Source organism: Phalacrocorax carbo, chromosome 1, assembly GCF_963921805.1.
Source record: "Phalacrocorax carbo chromosome 1, bPhaCar2.1, whole genome shotgun sequence".
Taxonomy (NCBI): Eukaryota; Metazoa; Chordata; class Aves; order Suliformes; family Phalacrocoracidae; genus Phalacrocorax; species Phalacrocorax carbo.
The window spans coordinates 322,083-338,306 of record NC_087513.1 but is presented as its reverse complement, the minus strand read 5'-3'; the positions used below and the strand labels follow the sequence as shown (position 1 = coordinate 338,306).

The 16,224-nt window shown below is 47.6% G+C and overlaps 1 protein-coding gene across 11 annotated transcripts in view; it reads right to left on the bottom strand.

The window, feature by feature from the left end:
- Positions 1–16,224, bottom strand: part of SHANK3 (SH3 and multiple ankyrin repeat domains 3) — a 403,098-nt gene that overhangs the window by 264,716 nt on the left and 122,158 nt on the right. For all 11 annotated transcript variants that reach the window (XM_064441038.1, XM_064441069.1, XM_064441094.1 and 8 more), the window contains one exon: positions 6,960–7,026. In XM_064441038.1, the coding sequence (XP_064297108.1) occupies positions 6,960–7,026 (67 nt within the window). The remainder of the gene's footprint in view (positions 1–6,959; positions 7,027–16,224) is intronic.

Sequence of the window (16,224 nt, the reverse complement as noted above, 5' to 3'; positions counted from 1 at the left end):
TAAATTCAGTCTACGCTTCTAAAAATAATGTTAAAAACCCAAAAGCATTCAAAATAAAGCCATGCAATGGTTCAGAAGCTGGACAACCTGATCTATATTTTAGGAGCATTGGTAGTGTGGCGTTTACAGTTGGACTTGATGATCTTGGAGGTCTTTTCCACCTTAATGGTGCTATGAATCTAGGATTCTGTATCAAGAAAACAATGAAAGAGAATCTATTCATGATTTGCCAAGGTGACAGTCAGAGTCACAGTCATATTTGTACACTGGAAAGAGTTCTTGCCTAAGTTTGCATAGACTTGTGCGAGCATTACTGTTTCCATCACAAGATGACAATACTGGTCACTCCAGTCTTAAAAATGTATTGTTCCATCAGTAGCTTTTTCTGAGGAATTTTTCAAACTCACGATGAAAAAATAGATTTCTCTCGTGAGGTCACTCTTGCGCAGGCCTGTGGTCACTGGTGGACTGGCCACATCCCCCGCAGAAGGGGTGACAAAGAGCTTTCAGAGACATGAGGACAGGAGGAGTGTCCTGGGGGCAGGCTCACAGCACCCGGCACAGGTCCCCTGGCCGGCCTTGGGTGAAAACAAAGGATCAAGCACAGTCAACATTTCACCGTGGAGAAACAAGTCTCCCATAGTGAGGTGCAGATGTCTAGGCACCACCACAAGGCGCAGGTGACCCCTTTGGAGGGGGGGAACCACAGCTTGAGGAGCTGCTGTTCTCAACTACATGCCTAATATACAAATAAACTCTAAAATTCAAAGTTACCCAGCAGATTTTAACTCAGTTTCCAGACAAGTACTGCCACCAAATGTGACTCAGCTCAGCCTTCCCAGCCAGGAGTGATTTTCTACAGAATATCTATGTGCTATGACTGCTCTATGACTTCTGCTGTGGAACATCCCTAGTCCAGACCACTGAATTTGCTATGCCAAGAAGTGTATGAAACCTGTCTCTACCCTGCTATAATTGAAGACCAACTTCTGGCAGGACCCAGGAGCTGTTCCAGTTGTCCCACCATATTTTACTACATTTTATGCAGAGAACCACACCCTTTCTTAGGAACTGCTGGACTGATCAGACTAAGGCCTCATGTAGCTTAATATTCTGTCTGACAACAGTGAGAAAAAAGTCTTTGTAGAAGGCACACAAGAAAGAAGGGCACATAGAAAGCTATCGTTCTCCATCCTATCTCTTCACCACTGCCAGCTGACAGATACCCAACTATCCTTACAAAGAGTAAGCTCATCAAGCACATCCATATTTGTTACGCACTCCTGGAAATGGAACATAAATAGGCAAAAAAGAAATAAAGCTTTCCATAGTACAAGAACTCATTTATGGCTTCCATACAAAGTTTTTCGACATCTACCTCATTTAGCACTTTCCAAAAGTTTCTCTGAGAAGCGATCCAGAGGAAAGGTTAGAAAGGAAGAAGTAGTATCATAACCTCTACTTCTGCTTCTCATACACGTCTGTCTGAGACGTTCTATGCCATTCTACAGCAAAGCTCCAAGAAAAAGTTCTCTCTGAGCTTGGTAGTGGTTAGAAATACCATTCAAACACAGGGTACCATTACAAAAATAGAGAAAGCAAAACACTCTCACACCACAGTAGAAAACCCCCATCTCAAAAGACATAGTAGAGCTGGAAGAGGTTCAGACCTGGGAACATGGATGGTCAAAGATCCAAAGTAGCATTACGTTTCCTTCATAAAAGGGAAAAGGTTTCACCAACAGTGAATATTATGAACAAGTTATTGGATCTTAGCAAAAAGTGATACGAAGTCACGGTGTCCTAAGGAAGCAAAACACTTTAAATCTTTCAGGGTGGATTTCACCTCTTTATAGGGGAGAATTTGAAGAATCAGTAGCACTGGAAAATGTTAGATTTTTCGCATGCTGGGCAGTTCCAGGCTGGGCTCTCACAGTCTCTGACAGATAGCTTCACAGTGCATGGACACACCTGGGATGGGCTTCAGATAAGGAGGGCATCTGAAGGACAAGGAGATCTTGGATTGTCTCCAGGACACCCTCATAAATGAGAAATAACTTATACTTTGGTTTGAGCTATAAAACATCATAAAGCTGAGATTTCTGGCAACAACTAATTCAATGCCCAAAGCTTCATGTAATCTTCCTAGCGTGTTGTACTCTAAATTAATACCCTGGTGTCAGCTCACGCAGAGAAGGGACTAGGGAACAGGGCCATGTGCATCTGGATATGCATTGCTTATCGTCTTTGCACCTGGAATGGACTCCTCATGAGGAGTTAGGCGACCAGGTCATTTTCTGACCTTTGCGATGTCCAACCTTCAAATGCCTAAATACATTGAAAAAATCCACCCCAAAGCAGCAGGAGAGAGGAAGGTTCTGCCAGCAACGCTGCCCATGTAGAGCTAACAGCAGGCCGGGGCTGTAGGATCCCGAGCACAAGTGGGCAAGAGGCTAACGCATCCCAAAAGCACGGACCACCGCGGAGCCGCTGAGGGATGAGTTACTCCCCGCCCCTCCCTGTACACGTAAGGAAAACAAGCGTTGTTATGGTGCGCTTCAGTTTGGCAAATGCCTGCGGCCTCACCCAGAGCTGCAGATCACCGTTCTCCAACAAAAAGGTATTTCACGTAATACCGGGTAACTGCTTTGGGCCTCATTATGACTGACAGTGAGTTAATTCCTTTGACTTGAAGTTGGTCGTTGCTTAGTGACCATCAAACATGACCTGATTGTATTCAGCGTAAGAAAAGGGAGGACAGCCCCAACCGGTCTTATGTACATGTAACAAGGCTAATTTCTCAGTATTGGGCTAATGTCATGCTATTCCTCCAGGTCTACTTTCAGAGAGAAAATATGAATAAAAATCAGGATTTTTTTTAAAAAGTAGCAAAGTTATAAAACCACAATTATGAAATAGAGCAACTATGGTTAAATGCCTGTTTGGACAGGAGTGGCAAAATGAAGACATCAATTGGTGCTGCAGAATATATTTATTCTGTAATTATGGAAAAATAATTGAAATCAATATTAAGTTACAATATACTCAAAATCCAGAAGGGGAGCTAAAAACAATAAAGAAAAACAAGTGGTTTGAAGAAGGCAGAAAACTTCAAAAAAAGCTTTTGGGTTGTTTTGTAGATGCAGAAGTATATTCTAAAAGAAGCAAGAAGAGGCATTTGTGTCACCACGATGACAAAGCAGAGACAGCTACTAATTAGCCAAAACAAATACTTTTAACACTTGCAGGCTGAGAAAACTTACCAGAAAGATGGACCATGAAAATTATTGAGCAGTTGGCACAGGATCCAACTGATAAAAACCCATGTGCAATTAACACCACTGCAAATGTTTTAATAAAAGACAGGTAACGTGGTGCACATCTGATTTTATTGAGTGGAATTACACATTAGACTGATAAATGTTGATGTGGGTTTAAGACTCGAACAGCAATGGGAGAAGCAAATGGACACGGCGGGAGGTTGGCAGTGGCACTCCAGAGAGCCCCCAAGGTTCAGACACCATCCGTTTGCATTGTTTCCCATCGACCAGCTCCTGGTGTCCCTGCTCAACACGCAGCCTTTCTCCATGGCCGCCTCCTGGGCTGTGCTGGGAACTAGACACACGGCTCAGGGCCACCTTGGTGTGAGCTCTCCCTTTACAGCCCCCACAAACCAACTCAAGGCTGCTAGAGCAGGTGGCCTAGGTATTTCCCTGTGCTGGTTTTGGCTGGGATAGAGTGAATTTTCTTCACTGTAGCTGGTGTAGTGCTGTGTTTTGGATTTGGTATGAGAATAGTGCTGATGGCACATTGATGTTTTAGTTGTTATTAAGTAGCAGCTAAGTGTCCCTAAGTAGTGCCTATACTAGTCAAGGACTTTTCCAGCTTCTCATGCTCTGCTAGGGGCACAAGAAGCAGGGACGGGAGGGGATACAGCCAAGGCAGCTGATCCAAACTGTCCAAAGGGTATTCCATACCATACAACAGTATATAAAGCTGGGTGAAGAAGAAGGAAGGGGGAACATTCAGAGTGATGGTGTTTGTCTTCCCAAGTCACCGTCACGCATGATGGAGCCCTGCTTTCCTGGAGATGGCTGAACACGTGCGCCGATGGGAAGCTGTCAACGAATTCCTTGTTTTATTTTGCTCGTGCGCACAGCTTTTGCTTCTCCTTTTCATTATATTATTATTATTACTGTTACTGATTTGCTTTACCTATTAAACTGTTCTTATCTCTACCCACGAGTTTTCTCACTTTTACCCTTCTGATTCTCTCCCCCGTCCCACCAAGGGGGAGTGAGCGAGCGGCCGTGTGGTGCTTGGCTGCTGACTGGGGCTAAACCACGACATCCCCAAGGCATTACCAGTAAATGCACTTAACTGAGAACATCTCCAAATCTGCCTGGAGAGGTCAGAGACAAGGCTCTGCAGCCATACCCTAGGAAACACTCCTGCTGCTCAGGAGGAGGGTTAGGGTTGCCCTCACCACTCCACAGAAACTATTCCCATACGGGCAACAGCAGAGGCTGCACTGACCAGCAAGCACTGGAATATGCCACAGAGGGTCTGTGGTGGCATTGACAAGTCCTCGGGATCCAACCTCTCAGGTCCCACCAAGAAAATAAAGCGCAGCAGTTGCCATTCACGGCATTCTCTGTCTGCAGATCCTTAAAACATGAGAATAAGGAATAAAACCCAGAAGTGCTAGAACTGCCCAATTCCTGAGTCACCACAAACATTTTCTACTTGTAAGGACACATTCTCCCCTCCTCAGATTTGCAGCCTTCCACTCTGGCCCTTCTTTGGCCCCAGTGCTGGTGGCTGTGATGGAATAAGCAGCTCTTGGACTCTGCACCGACTGAAGGGATGGAGACCTGTGCACAGGGAACCACAGGAAGCTGCACAAGAAGTCCTGCAGCCCAGTGGGCTGTAAAGAGCTGTCACTGACCACCCAGTGTCCACACTGGGCATCTTGCTTCAGAGTGTGTTGACCCTGGCTAGACCCATGGGCTGAATGCCTCTCAGCAGATGGAACACATCGGGTGTTTTTCTGGAACAGTTTCTGGGTTATTTTCACCTGAAAGAAATTAAGTTCACACTCTCTGGGCTCGCTCTACATTGTAAGACAAAGCACAGCAAGTGGGGAGAGCCAGCTCAGAAGAGCGCTCCAGATCCAGGCGGAAACACGGACGAACGCTCTAAGAGCCTGGAAGTAGAGCTACATGCTCAGGGCTGTCCTGCAGAACGGAGCGAAAGCTCCTGATAACCATCCTTCCTCCTACAGCCTTAACACAACCGGTCCTCTCCGAACATTTCTGATGGTGGGGGCTACCAATTCTTGTCTCGCAGCCAGACAGGCGCAGCCTAATACTGGGAGCTTGAGAAGATTTCTCCAAGAACTATCACCTACAAGGCTGCCTTATGCTGTCCTTTCCTACCAGATTCCTGGCTTCAGTGTTTCTGTGACTGTTCCGATAGAACTGCCAGAGGAACGGGCAGACCAAGCCCTGCCCCTGCCTCATCCCAAGCAATGCCAGTCTGCTCTCTTCCAGCCAGACACTCACACTTCTCCGTTCTTAATGAACTTCAAAAAAACAATTCCTCCTTGCTCGGGAAGTTCATCTGCCAGTTCCCCTGACCCCAGGCGGATACCATCTGGACCTGCTGGTTTGCGTGAGATTAGTTTGCAACTGTTACCTGACCTATTTTGTATAAACAGCCATAGCTAAAACATGAACAATTCATTCTACCTGACATGTTTTCATGCCCTTTTTCCTTATACTTTTTCAATGAAAATAATTGAGCCAGTCAATCACAGATTCAGATTCTGTCACAGAAGAATTTAGGCTGGAAGGGACCTTCGGAGGTCATCTAGCCCAAAACCCCTCTCACAGCACACAGCCGCTTTCCTCTTGAATTAACAGGGTGGCTTTCTTGCGAGCACTGTTCACTGACAGAGTTAAAAGGAATTTTCAGGCTTTTCTCCATGCCTTTTCTGACTCCTACGTCTTCCTACAAATTCTCAGCAGCTGTTTATAACTATCAGCGGTACCTAGGTGAGAAAAGAAGTAATAAAGAATGTCTGGGGGCTAGGTTTCCAGATTCACAGCCACTTCCAAGAACTGAGCCCAGTACTTGCTGGCTGTTTCCAACTCCACAAGTCTGTTTTCAGCTGATGACCTGATGACTCTGTACCTTCTGTGGAGGCACACACACTAAGAATTAACTCTTTGCACCAGTTCCTCCATTGCTCTAGCGAGTCCTAGACCAACAACCTTTTCAGAATAATTAAATAAAACTCAATAAATGTTGATTTTATATCTGACCTAAAACTCAGTTTTGCATGGCATATTATATATCACATGACAATATCTACCCCACAGAAGGGTAGAAGAGATGCCACAAAGAAAAGAAAAAGGCTGACCAGAAAATCCAGAAATATTCATCCTTAAAGAAGAAAGTACAACCAGAATGGCTGCTACTTCAATTCTTTTACTTATAGGAGCTTCAGTGGGGGGCAGCTCTGTAGCCATAATCAACTCCTAAGACAGAGGTTGTCTTCTCCTTTCACCAAGCCCAGTTAGTAGCCTTAGCAGGAGAGGATCCCTAGTATGAAATGACCTCAAGGATGCAAAGAGAGAGAAAAAGATAAGGGATTTTACAGAAGAGCTTTTCAGAGCTACTCCAGACTAATGGTTTGGCTAATCCTTTAGCTTGGCAATCTCAGCAATCATAAGCAAACACTGGACTGAATAAACAAACTGGATACTGATGGCCCCGGAGGAAAGCAGAGATGTCCTGCCACTCCCAGGACCCAAAACTGGCTGCAAGCTGCAGCTTCCACCAACCACTGCACGCAGCGCCAGGAAACTACCCGTTAACACACCCACACCAACATAGCCCTGGATTCCACAAGATTTAAAAGGGAGAAAAGGGGGTAGAAGAAAGATCAAACTCACCAACATCGGACTCTTTGTGGGTTTTGATGATTTCAGCCAATTCAAAATTTCCTGCAATGATGGCCACCTGAAAAGAGAGGGAGGGAAGACAGTTGAGTGGCTCTGAACAGCACCGATCCTGTGCTCGCTTGCACAGATTATGCCATATGGACTAGTAACAGCTGCTTTCCATGGGGGACGCAGAGCCAACAATTGTTCTGCCTCAGCTCACCCAGTCAGTAACCCCACAGTGAAAATACACTCCCAGTACCGCAGGGAGAGCGTATGTCGATGGCTTGTGCAGCGAGAGGGTGGCAAACAGCTTGGAGATAATCGCTCCTCTCTCCTCAGAGCCTGGTGGTGACTAACACCTAACACCAGCTAGGAATTAATCTCAGGTCTTGCAGGTGATGGCCAGATGTTCTCCAGCCTGAAGCTCTTCAGTGAATCCTAGTTAGCTGATGAAAGGCGAATCACCAGCAACCAAGCTCCCTGCACATCCCACCTGGAAGGTCCACAGGACTATTTCATGCTCGTTCCAGACTGCACTGGCCAAGGAACCACTTCCACTTAGAAAGCTGCAGCAGCGGCTTGCCCCAGTAAAGCCACAGCATTTTAGACCAACATTAAATGCTGCTTTGCCCACCACCCATCCCATGGTGTCTCTCCACAGGAAGAACTGTGGAGAACTCAAAGGATTAAGGAAAGCTGGGAGGCCGAACGTGGGACTGCCAGCAACACACACAGACAAAACTGGCGTGTCTTATTCCAGGAACTGCTCCTACAGGTGCTCCCACCCTGGGGAACTGCAGAACAGCAGCAGTCTACACAAAGGTAGGTCAACTCACAAGACAGACACTGAAGTATGACTCTCCTGAAGCAAGACTTCAGCCAACAGACTAGCAACATCAGTTGAACTTTGTTGACTTCTTACATAATTAGGAAAAAAACCCCAACACAGCACTGCATCACAGCTAGTAAGGCAGATCAATATTTTCAGAACATGGTCCAAAAGTACAAACATGTGCAAGAACCACAGTGAGATGCATAGAAGTACATGAAATCCATTGCTGGTCCTCAAGAAGATAAACTAGAACTGCTCTGGACTGAGCTCCTTGAGTCCTGTTTTCGATGCCACCTTTGCCCTTCCCACCCCCCCCAGCACACCCACAGAATCACAGACCGGCAGGGGTTGGAAGGACCCTCTGGAGCTCACCCCGTCCCACCCCTGCTGGAGCAGGCACCCCCAGAGCAGGGGCACAGGGCCGCGTCCAGGCGGGGGGTGAATGTCTCCAGGGAAGGGACCCCACAGCCTCTCTGGGCAGCCTGTGCCCCTGCTCTGGCACCCGCACAGGGAAGGGGTTTGTCCTCATGTTCAGGGGGAGCTTCCCGTGTTCCAGCTTGTGCCCGTGGCCCCTTGGCCTGGCGCTGGGCACCGCTGAAAAGAGCCCGGCCCCATCCCCCTGACACCCACCCTTCAGATATTTATAAGCATTGATGAGATCCCCCCTCAGCCTTCTCTTCTCCAGGCTGAACAAGCCCAGGTCTCTCAGCCTTTCCTCACAAGGGAGATGCTCCAGCCCCTGACCCCCTTGGCAGCTCTGCGCTGGCCTTGCTCCAGCAGTTCCCTGCCCTTCTGGAACTGGGGGGCCCAGAACTGGCCGCAGCCCCCCAGATGTGGCCTCACCAGGGCAGAGCAGAGGGGGAGGAGAACCTCCCTCGCCCTGCTGGCCACACGCCTTTCCATGCACCCCAGGGCACTGTCGGCCCAGGACACCCAGTCCCACCAGTCACTGCTGAGCCTCTTAGGACAGTGCTCTCACTCAGCAGCACCTACAGCTGATTTGGGAACAAGAAGGCACCCAGATCAAGCTGATTCTGGGTGAAAACAAAGTGCTGCTGCTCAGAGCGTGAAAAACCATGTAAGAACAGGCTGAGATACAGCTGCTGGTTTTGCCTGTCCCCCCCACCCCCCTTTTTCTTTTTAAGTTAGAGTTGGAATTTGAGACAAACGTATTTGATCAGGCAGGCAGTAGAAACCAAACCCCCCCCAGACACTGACAAAGTCAAGAGCGATACTGGCAGCTCCAGCTGTTAAATGTTTCCCTGCCCTCCTACAAGAACAGCTTTTAGAAATACGAGGTTCATTTGCATTTTACCACTAACTTGTGACGAAGTGATATATTTAACTTGGTGACTCAGTACAGCATGCACACCTCTCTACTATGATCCTTTATCAGCAGAAATAGTCTTACTATCCTCAGCTCTGCAATGTTGATGTGATTTTTTTTTTTTTTTTTCATTTTCTGAGGCCCAGAATTCATATTCCACCTCCTCACCTGGAGCTGGGAGGAATCAGTGATGGCTGGAAGAAACAAAACCTTCTTTCTGCATTTGGGAAATCAGGCCACCATAGCAGAGAAAATCAAGTAAGAATCTCTGGTTTTCCCCAGGCTTACTACAAATTGTGATTTTTCTCTGCCTCCCCTTATATATATATTTATAATGTCTGCTCTCCCAAAGGTCACAGTCTTTGAGCAGGCAAAAAAAGCTTTTGTACAGCAGGGCAAATGACCTGAATTGGGGGGAATTTGAAACAAAAATAACCAAACTGGCAAAAGACTGGAATGGAGAATTTAGAAAAATCATTTGGACTTCAAAGTTCCTCAAACAAAGAATTAATATATGGTCCACTGTCTCTGAAAAATCCAAATTCAAAGCACAAATTTTAAGTGTCATTAGATGTACATCTCGGGAATAACTGCTCAAATGTATGGCGAAGGTATGTGCTGCACCAGGAGCAGCTTCCGCCATCGCACGTAGCCCAGGCGTCCCTCCTGCTCTGGCTGCAGGAGGCGGAGGTCTCCCACCGCTGCACCCACCACCCCGCTGGAGCTCTCCGCACCAGGACAGCTAGCACCGCAGGCAACCGGAGCGCCCTCCCTCCCTGCCTTGGAAGCGTTATGACTTCTGGGAAAGGCGAGAAGAAACATGCTGGATAAGAAGTCTGTTAAGAACATAATCTCATATAAATCCCTAGGAAGGGAGAAGAGTCCTGCTGGTTACATTTTTCTATCCAACTTGGAAAAAGCAAAGGAGATGAAAGGATTTCGTATACTGCATTGCCACCTCAGCTGGTGCTTCCCGGCACGCCGGCTTCCCCAGCCGACAGCGTTCCCAGCCTGCCTGCTCGCTCCTGCCCCAGCACCACTTTGCTGCATGCAATCGTGGTGATGAAACCGTTTAAGAGACCGCATGATAGACCATACCAGTGACCTCCTCTGAGTTAAAAACAATAGCTTTGTAGGGACAGGTAAACGAGAAAAGAAAGTCTCAAGGATAGAAACGCCGGAAAACAGATATTTTTTTCCCCAATATGTCACAGCTAGCAACTTCAGTGCTGGTACATGAAAGTGGGAGGAATTGGTGACTATCAGAAAAAATAGTCTGACTTCCTCGCAGAAAATAAATGGCCTAATTTCAAGCAATAAGCCAGGTGTCCCACATAGGAATGCCATCTTAATATCACAGCCAAGCTACTTCTGGTGATGTCATGGAGATAGCAGGCATCGTGCAAAGGCATTTATCGTCGCATCTTGCCCCGATGCTACGGATGTAGACTCTGTCCTTCCACATGCCACAGGCTGAACTATGAAAACCTGCGCTCAGGTTGCACAAGACATACAACAATATTACGGTTCTGGCACAGGGTTATTTTCCAAAGTGCTGTAACACCTTGAGTCATTCCAGAGCGTGATATCAAAGTGACAACGCTTTTTAATCTAACAGCAATTTGCCTATTTTTGTCTTTTTAGGCACACTCAGTAACGTCTAAAAGAAAGAAGGAGGGACATCCGAACAGGCTGTGCAGCTTGCAGCGTCAGTGTGCTTATAAGGTCTTAACAGCAGAAAACTGAAAGATCAAATATTCCTGGTAAGAGTCATCACTCTGAGACCTAACCCAGCATCTGTGGATAACAGTACTCTGCAAACATCCCAAGGGGGGAAAAAAAAAAGCCCACAACACTGCATGAAACCATGAGAAGATCCCCCCAGCCCCTCCCACCCCCTTGGCAACACAGGCTGGCACAGAGCTCGGGTGGCAACCGGCGTGGATTCACCATGAACACAGCAACAGCGCGCCACGGTGCAACAGCGCGGAGGGGCCATCTGCAAACGGCCGCTGCACATCACGTCAGTGGAAGCAGCATCATGCCAGCCACCCGCTCACCCAGTCCCCACGCCACAGCGGGAGTGTCCAGTCTCTGCAGAAGAGAAGCCAGAGGAACTCTTCCCCACACTGTCAAGGCCCTTGGCAAAGCGGGCCAGGGCTGCTGCCTCCTCACTCCACCTAGCACAGGTTTCTCAGAGGTGTGCGATCACCGGTTCACCACCAACCGTCAATTGAAGATGCACAGAGACTGGCTAAACAAATTTAAACCATGGCACTTAACTGGGTTTTCATCCGGGGCCTGCTTTTATAACAATATTTAATGTTTCTTGTTCTGAATTGTCAATGTATATTCATATTAAATGATGTTATGTCCTTGCACCGAGTTGTGATATTTGATGGAGAGCGAAGATGGATCTTGGATGGATGTATTTTGCTAGGGGAAAACATCATGTTTTCCAGCGCCAAAGGGTATCTCAAAGTAGCACAGTGCTCAGACAGGGAAGAAGACACACTTACGTTACATGAAAAACTGATCCACTGAGAGCAGGAGCACAGATGAGGCACCTCCAGGCTCCCGGCAGATGGGAAAGGAACCCTGCAGACCCAACCCTGCGGCCCCTCTGCGCCTGCTGTCACCAGCCTGCCCCCTCCACACACCGCAGACGTGGATCTGAAGAGGCCCAGGGCATGGAAACCACCTCCAGGAGAGACCATGCTTGCCCCAGGCCCAGGCGGGCAGCCCCTCTGGCAGGGGTAACAAACCCTGCAGCTGCCGAGGACAGCACACCCGCTCAGACCATCCGACAGGCACCACGGGAGCCCCAGCTCCCAGTTCTGCAGCTTGTCTGAGGAAGGAAGAACGACAGCGCAGAGGGACATGATCTATTTTGGCAATCCTGCCGCCATGGCCAGGATCTCAGCGGTCCTGTGGAGCGCTCAGGCAGGAACATCTCCAGGGACAAGAGTGCTGGCCAACATGCAACACGGTATTTTACATGGGAAATATGAAGAATAGGTATCCTGATGATTTTAATTTTAAAAAAAAAAAAAAAAAAATGGAGCCACTTCCCCAGTGCAATGACAGTACAACAGTGGGTAGAATGACCTTGACCTTGTGCTCATGAGTATGGATACTGCTGAGTCCAAGGTGGATTTCCACCATTATCTGCTCTTCGGTCCCTAAAAATAGCCATGGTAAAGCACCATTTCCCCTGCGATGAGGAAGAGACAGGTCCTACAACATACAAAGGTCACAGACAGGCTGCCACCACTGGAGATACCACCTTGTAAAGGTCTAAGAGAAGACTGGGGAATTGGGAGACAGAAGAGTAGCAAAACACAACCAGCCATGAGTCAGACTCCTAACCATATGCGTCTGAGGGAAGCATCCAGCTGACATTAACAGCTGATAAGGATCTCCAAGAAGTGGGAAGAAAAAGGAAGAGAGAGAGGCAAAGAGATCAAGTTCAGTGGCAGGAGTTTATGTTTTTGATGGTATCTTCAAAAGGGAGGTACCTGGATGAAGGTCAGCAGAACACTGAGTAGATACCACAGTGGCTCTGAAAACGCTGGTATTTTCATGTATTTTCATACCTGAAAGAGTACATATCCCCATCCGCCGGAACCTCTAGCTTGAGAGGTGAACGACTCTGAATCAAAGCAACCTCCATGTTGCTCGCTCCATATGAAAGCGCACCATGCTCTCAGAGGTGTTTCTCGGTTGCAGACTGCAACAATTAGTCCAGAGATGATGGGGCAAGAAGGAAGCAATCATCAGCAGTGCTGCCGGGCAAAAAGGGAACCTTCTTTGGAAGAGGAATGTGAAAAGGCTTACTAGGTAGGGTGCAGGCAGCCAGTTCAGTGTCATAACACATTCAAGCTACTCAGCTCTCTTCAGACCCTGAGAAGCATCTGTAAACATGCCAGACTCTGTTGTCAACTATTTTTGTATCACTTTACCCAAGACTTCTCCACTTACTGAAGCTTTCCATTGCTGATAGTTTTCTACCCCTGCATTATCCCAGATAACAGAGAGCAGAACGATTCTTTTTAACCATCACGCTTTATTTAATCAGGTGGCACTGCTATATGTCTGGACTTTTTTCAGAGTTGTCTACCTTTACTTGGCCAGGCAGACTTCAAGCATGTTCTATATTTGTTCTAGATTTCCAGAAATCTGGCAGCCCTACTAGGTCGATCCTACTGCTCACATATGGCAGCTCCATCTGGGCTGCCATACGAGCAGAAGCTCTAGATACGTTCACAGCAATGTGTGCTGCCATTATATTGCACAGATGCAGCTAGTCTGATGCTTTCAGGAGGTGTCACTGGGGTCAGTCACTGTATGACTACGCTGTAGACACAACACTTCCTGGAGGCAACAGACAGACCTCCTGTGCATGAGCTACACAGCTGATCTGGGACAAACGCAGCTCAGATGCCCTCCGCGCCTGTGCATGCAGTAGAGCCAATACTCCCTGGGAACACCCAACTTGCAGTCCATGGTCTACACAGCAAACCAGTATTTATTTTCCCCTACGGACCACACTGAGCCCTTGATTCAGAAGCAACACTTCAGCCAGGCAGCTAGACTAACATTCTGCCACTAAGCCTACAAGGTATATCTCCGAATGGTCTGCATCAATCAGTCCATGTAAACATACATGAGGAACAAAAAATGTCCTAAGCTGCAACCATTCAGCTCCAGGCTAAGAGAGGGAGAGAACTTTCTCAGTATTTTCACATGAGGCATGTGGAGCTACTGGAAAGCAAGACGATTCTCCTAATGAGATGCATCACAAAACTATCCTAAAGAGAGGCAGGCGATGCTGTGATCTCCTCCATCAAGGGGGGCAGGGTGTTCTGAACTCTGAATGCTTCTGGGAACAAACCTTAAGGCAGCACCTTGGAGCCGTTATGCTCAGGAAGCCTTTAAGCTGGAGGAGGAGAAATGTGACCTCCAGACTCCAAGGAGTGAATCTCACCTCTAACAGGACCGATGACATTTCCATCAGGGCTGATGGCCATCAGTACAGGCTATAAGGAGAACAGTGGTGTGTTATTCAAGAAGTACCAGTACGAGCACCACCAGCAGCCTTGGCACGGGGGTGTCACCTCCCCTACACGCTGCTCTGACACGCGCAGGCCACAGCAGCAGTGTGCTGGGCAGCCATGCAGGCTAAGTGCGATGTCCTGGAGGTCACAATATCCATGAATTTGTTGTGCTGCAGAAAGGCTCTGGAAATGAGCTTCAGCTCAAAAACCAAAGGTGGGTTGGTAGCATCTCCTGAAAGTTCAGAACAAGATTCTGCAAGGGAAGAATGACAGATTTGCCCAGAGGCATTATGGCATCTGCACAGAAACCCCCAGTGCCACAAAGCAGGCCTTAAAAAAAATCAAGTCATGGTTACTTGTCATGGGGAGCTGATTGCAAGGTCCATGGGTGGTCAGTGCCTGGGAAAAGAGTACCTCAGGCACAGGAGAGAGGGGAGACGTGTCAATGGGGATATTTCTTCTCTGCCTGTTCAGATGGAATCACAATGGACAGTGCTATCTAGAGCAGGCAGAACAGGACAGAAAGGACAGGCTGGTCTTCTTGGGGAAGGGTTGGTCAGTCTGGTCTCTGGTCTGGCCAGCACTGAAGGATGCTCTCAAGGGACCAGACAGAGTGCAGATCTGTGTCAGGATGGTCCTTACCACCAGAGTTAGAGATGGGACTGACAGGCCACCCAACTCAGCCTGAAGGGTGGGGAAACGCAGGGCCTCCTGTGCAAAGCAGAGACTTCTGCGTAACATCTGTAACAGGAGTGTGACTGCTGCGGGTCAGGGAGGATTTCAAGTCAGGAACATCATCTGAATAATCGAAGCTGAGAAGGCATCTGACTCAGAATTAGATCAGTCTCACACTGAAGACTGGGGGAGGAGTGGGAGGGAGCCAGGAGGCCAGAAACCTGATCAATTTTTACAAGACAAACTTCAAATGAAAAGAGAGAGAGAAAACAAATCGAATAAAATAAGGATAAGAAAGCCTTGAGAGAGTAGGTAAATTAAGAAGAAGAAAAAAAAAAATATAGACATTTATCAAGCAAATGAAAGCTGCCCCTTGGTAAGCAGACTGCCTTGTGCCTGGAGCAGCACAGGCACGTCCCTCCAGATGCCCAGAGAGGCGGCACGTGGGAGAGGCACCGCACATCCCACGCAGGGCAGCAAGGCTGGGCACCCCTCTCTCGGCACACGCGCTCGCTCTGTGAGCGGGCCCAGCACATCACCCAATGACAGGAAATCCCTCATGGCCAGGTAGTCTTCTCATGGTCTGCAATCTTCTACTCCAGCGATGGGAAGCCCAGAGTTCAACTATTTTATGACTGATAAGAGAAGTTAAATAAACCAGGAGTTGAATAAACCACAAGTAATCTACCAGGAGAAAACCTTTGACGTCTATCACAAAGACAAGGCACAGGTCTGTCCTTTGTCCATCACGGACACAGATGACACGACTGTAGATGAGAAAGCTGATTAGCTTTCTTGCCGCTTGAAACATTTTCAAAGGTATCACAATATTTTATAAATAATATAGCATAAGAAGCATTACCTCCACACACAATATCTAGTTCATTTTGTAAAATCCTCACAGAGGCCACGTACAGCACATTAAGAATACTGATGCATATTTAGCATTTAGAATGCTTTTCTGAATTATTTTCACCTGCCAGTTTTGACACCATAAACTCTTGTGGTGGGTTGACCCTTGCTGGGACACCAGTTACCCACCAAAGCCACTCTATCGCTCGCCCTCCTCAGCTGGACAGGGGAAAGAAAATATAATGAAAGGCTCGTGGGTCAAGATAAGGACAGCGGGAGATCACTCAGCAATTACCATCACAGGCAAAACAGACTCAGCTTGGGGAAATGAGTTTAATTTATTACTAATCAAATCAGAGTAGGATAACGAGAAATAAAAAACTAAATCTTAAAAACACCTTCCTCTCATCCCTCCCTTCTTCCTAGGCTCAGCTTTACTCCCAGTTTCTCTACCTCCTCCCACCAGCAGTGCAGGGGGACGGGGCATGGGGATTCTGCTCAGTTCATCACACATTGTCTCTGCCGCTCCTT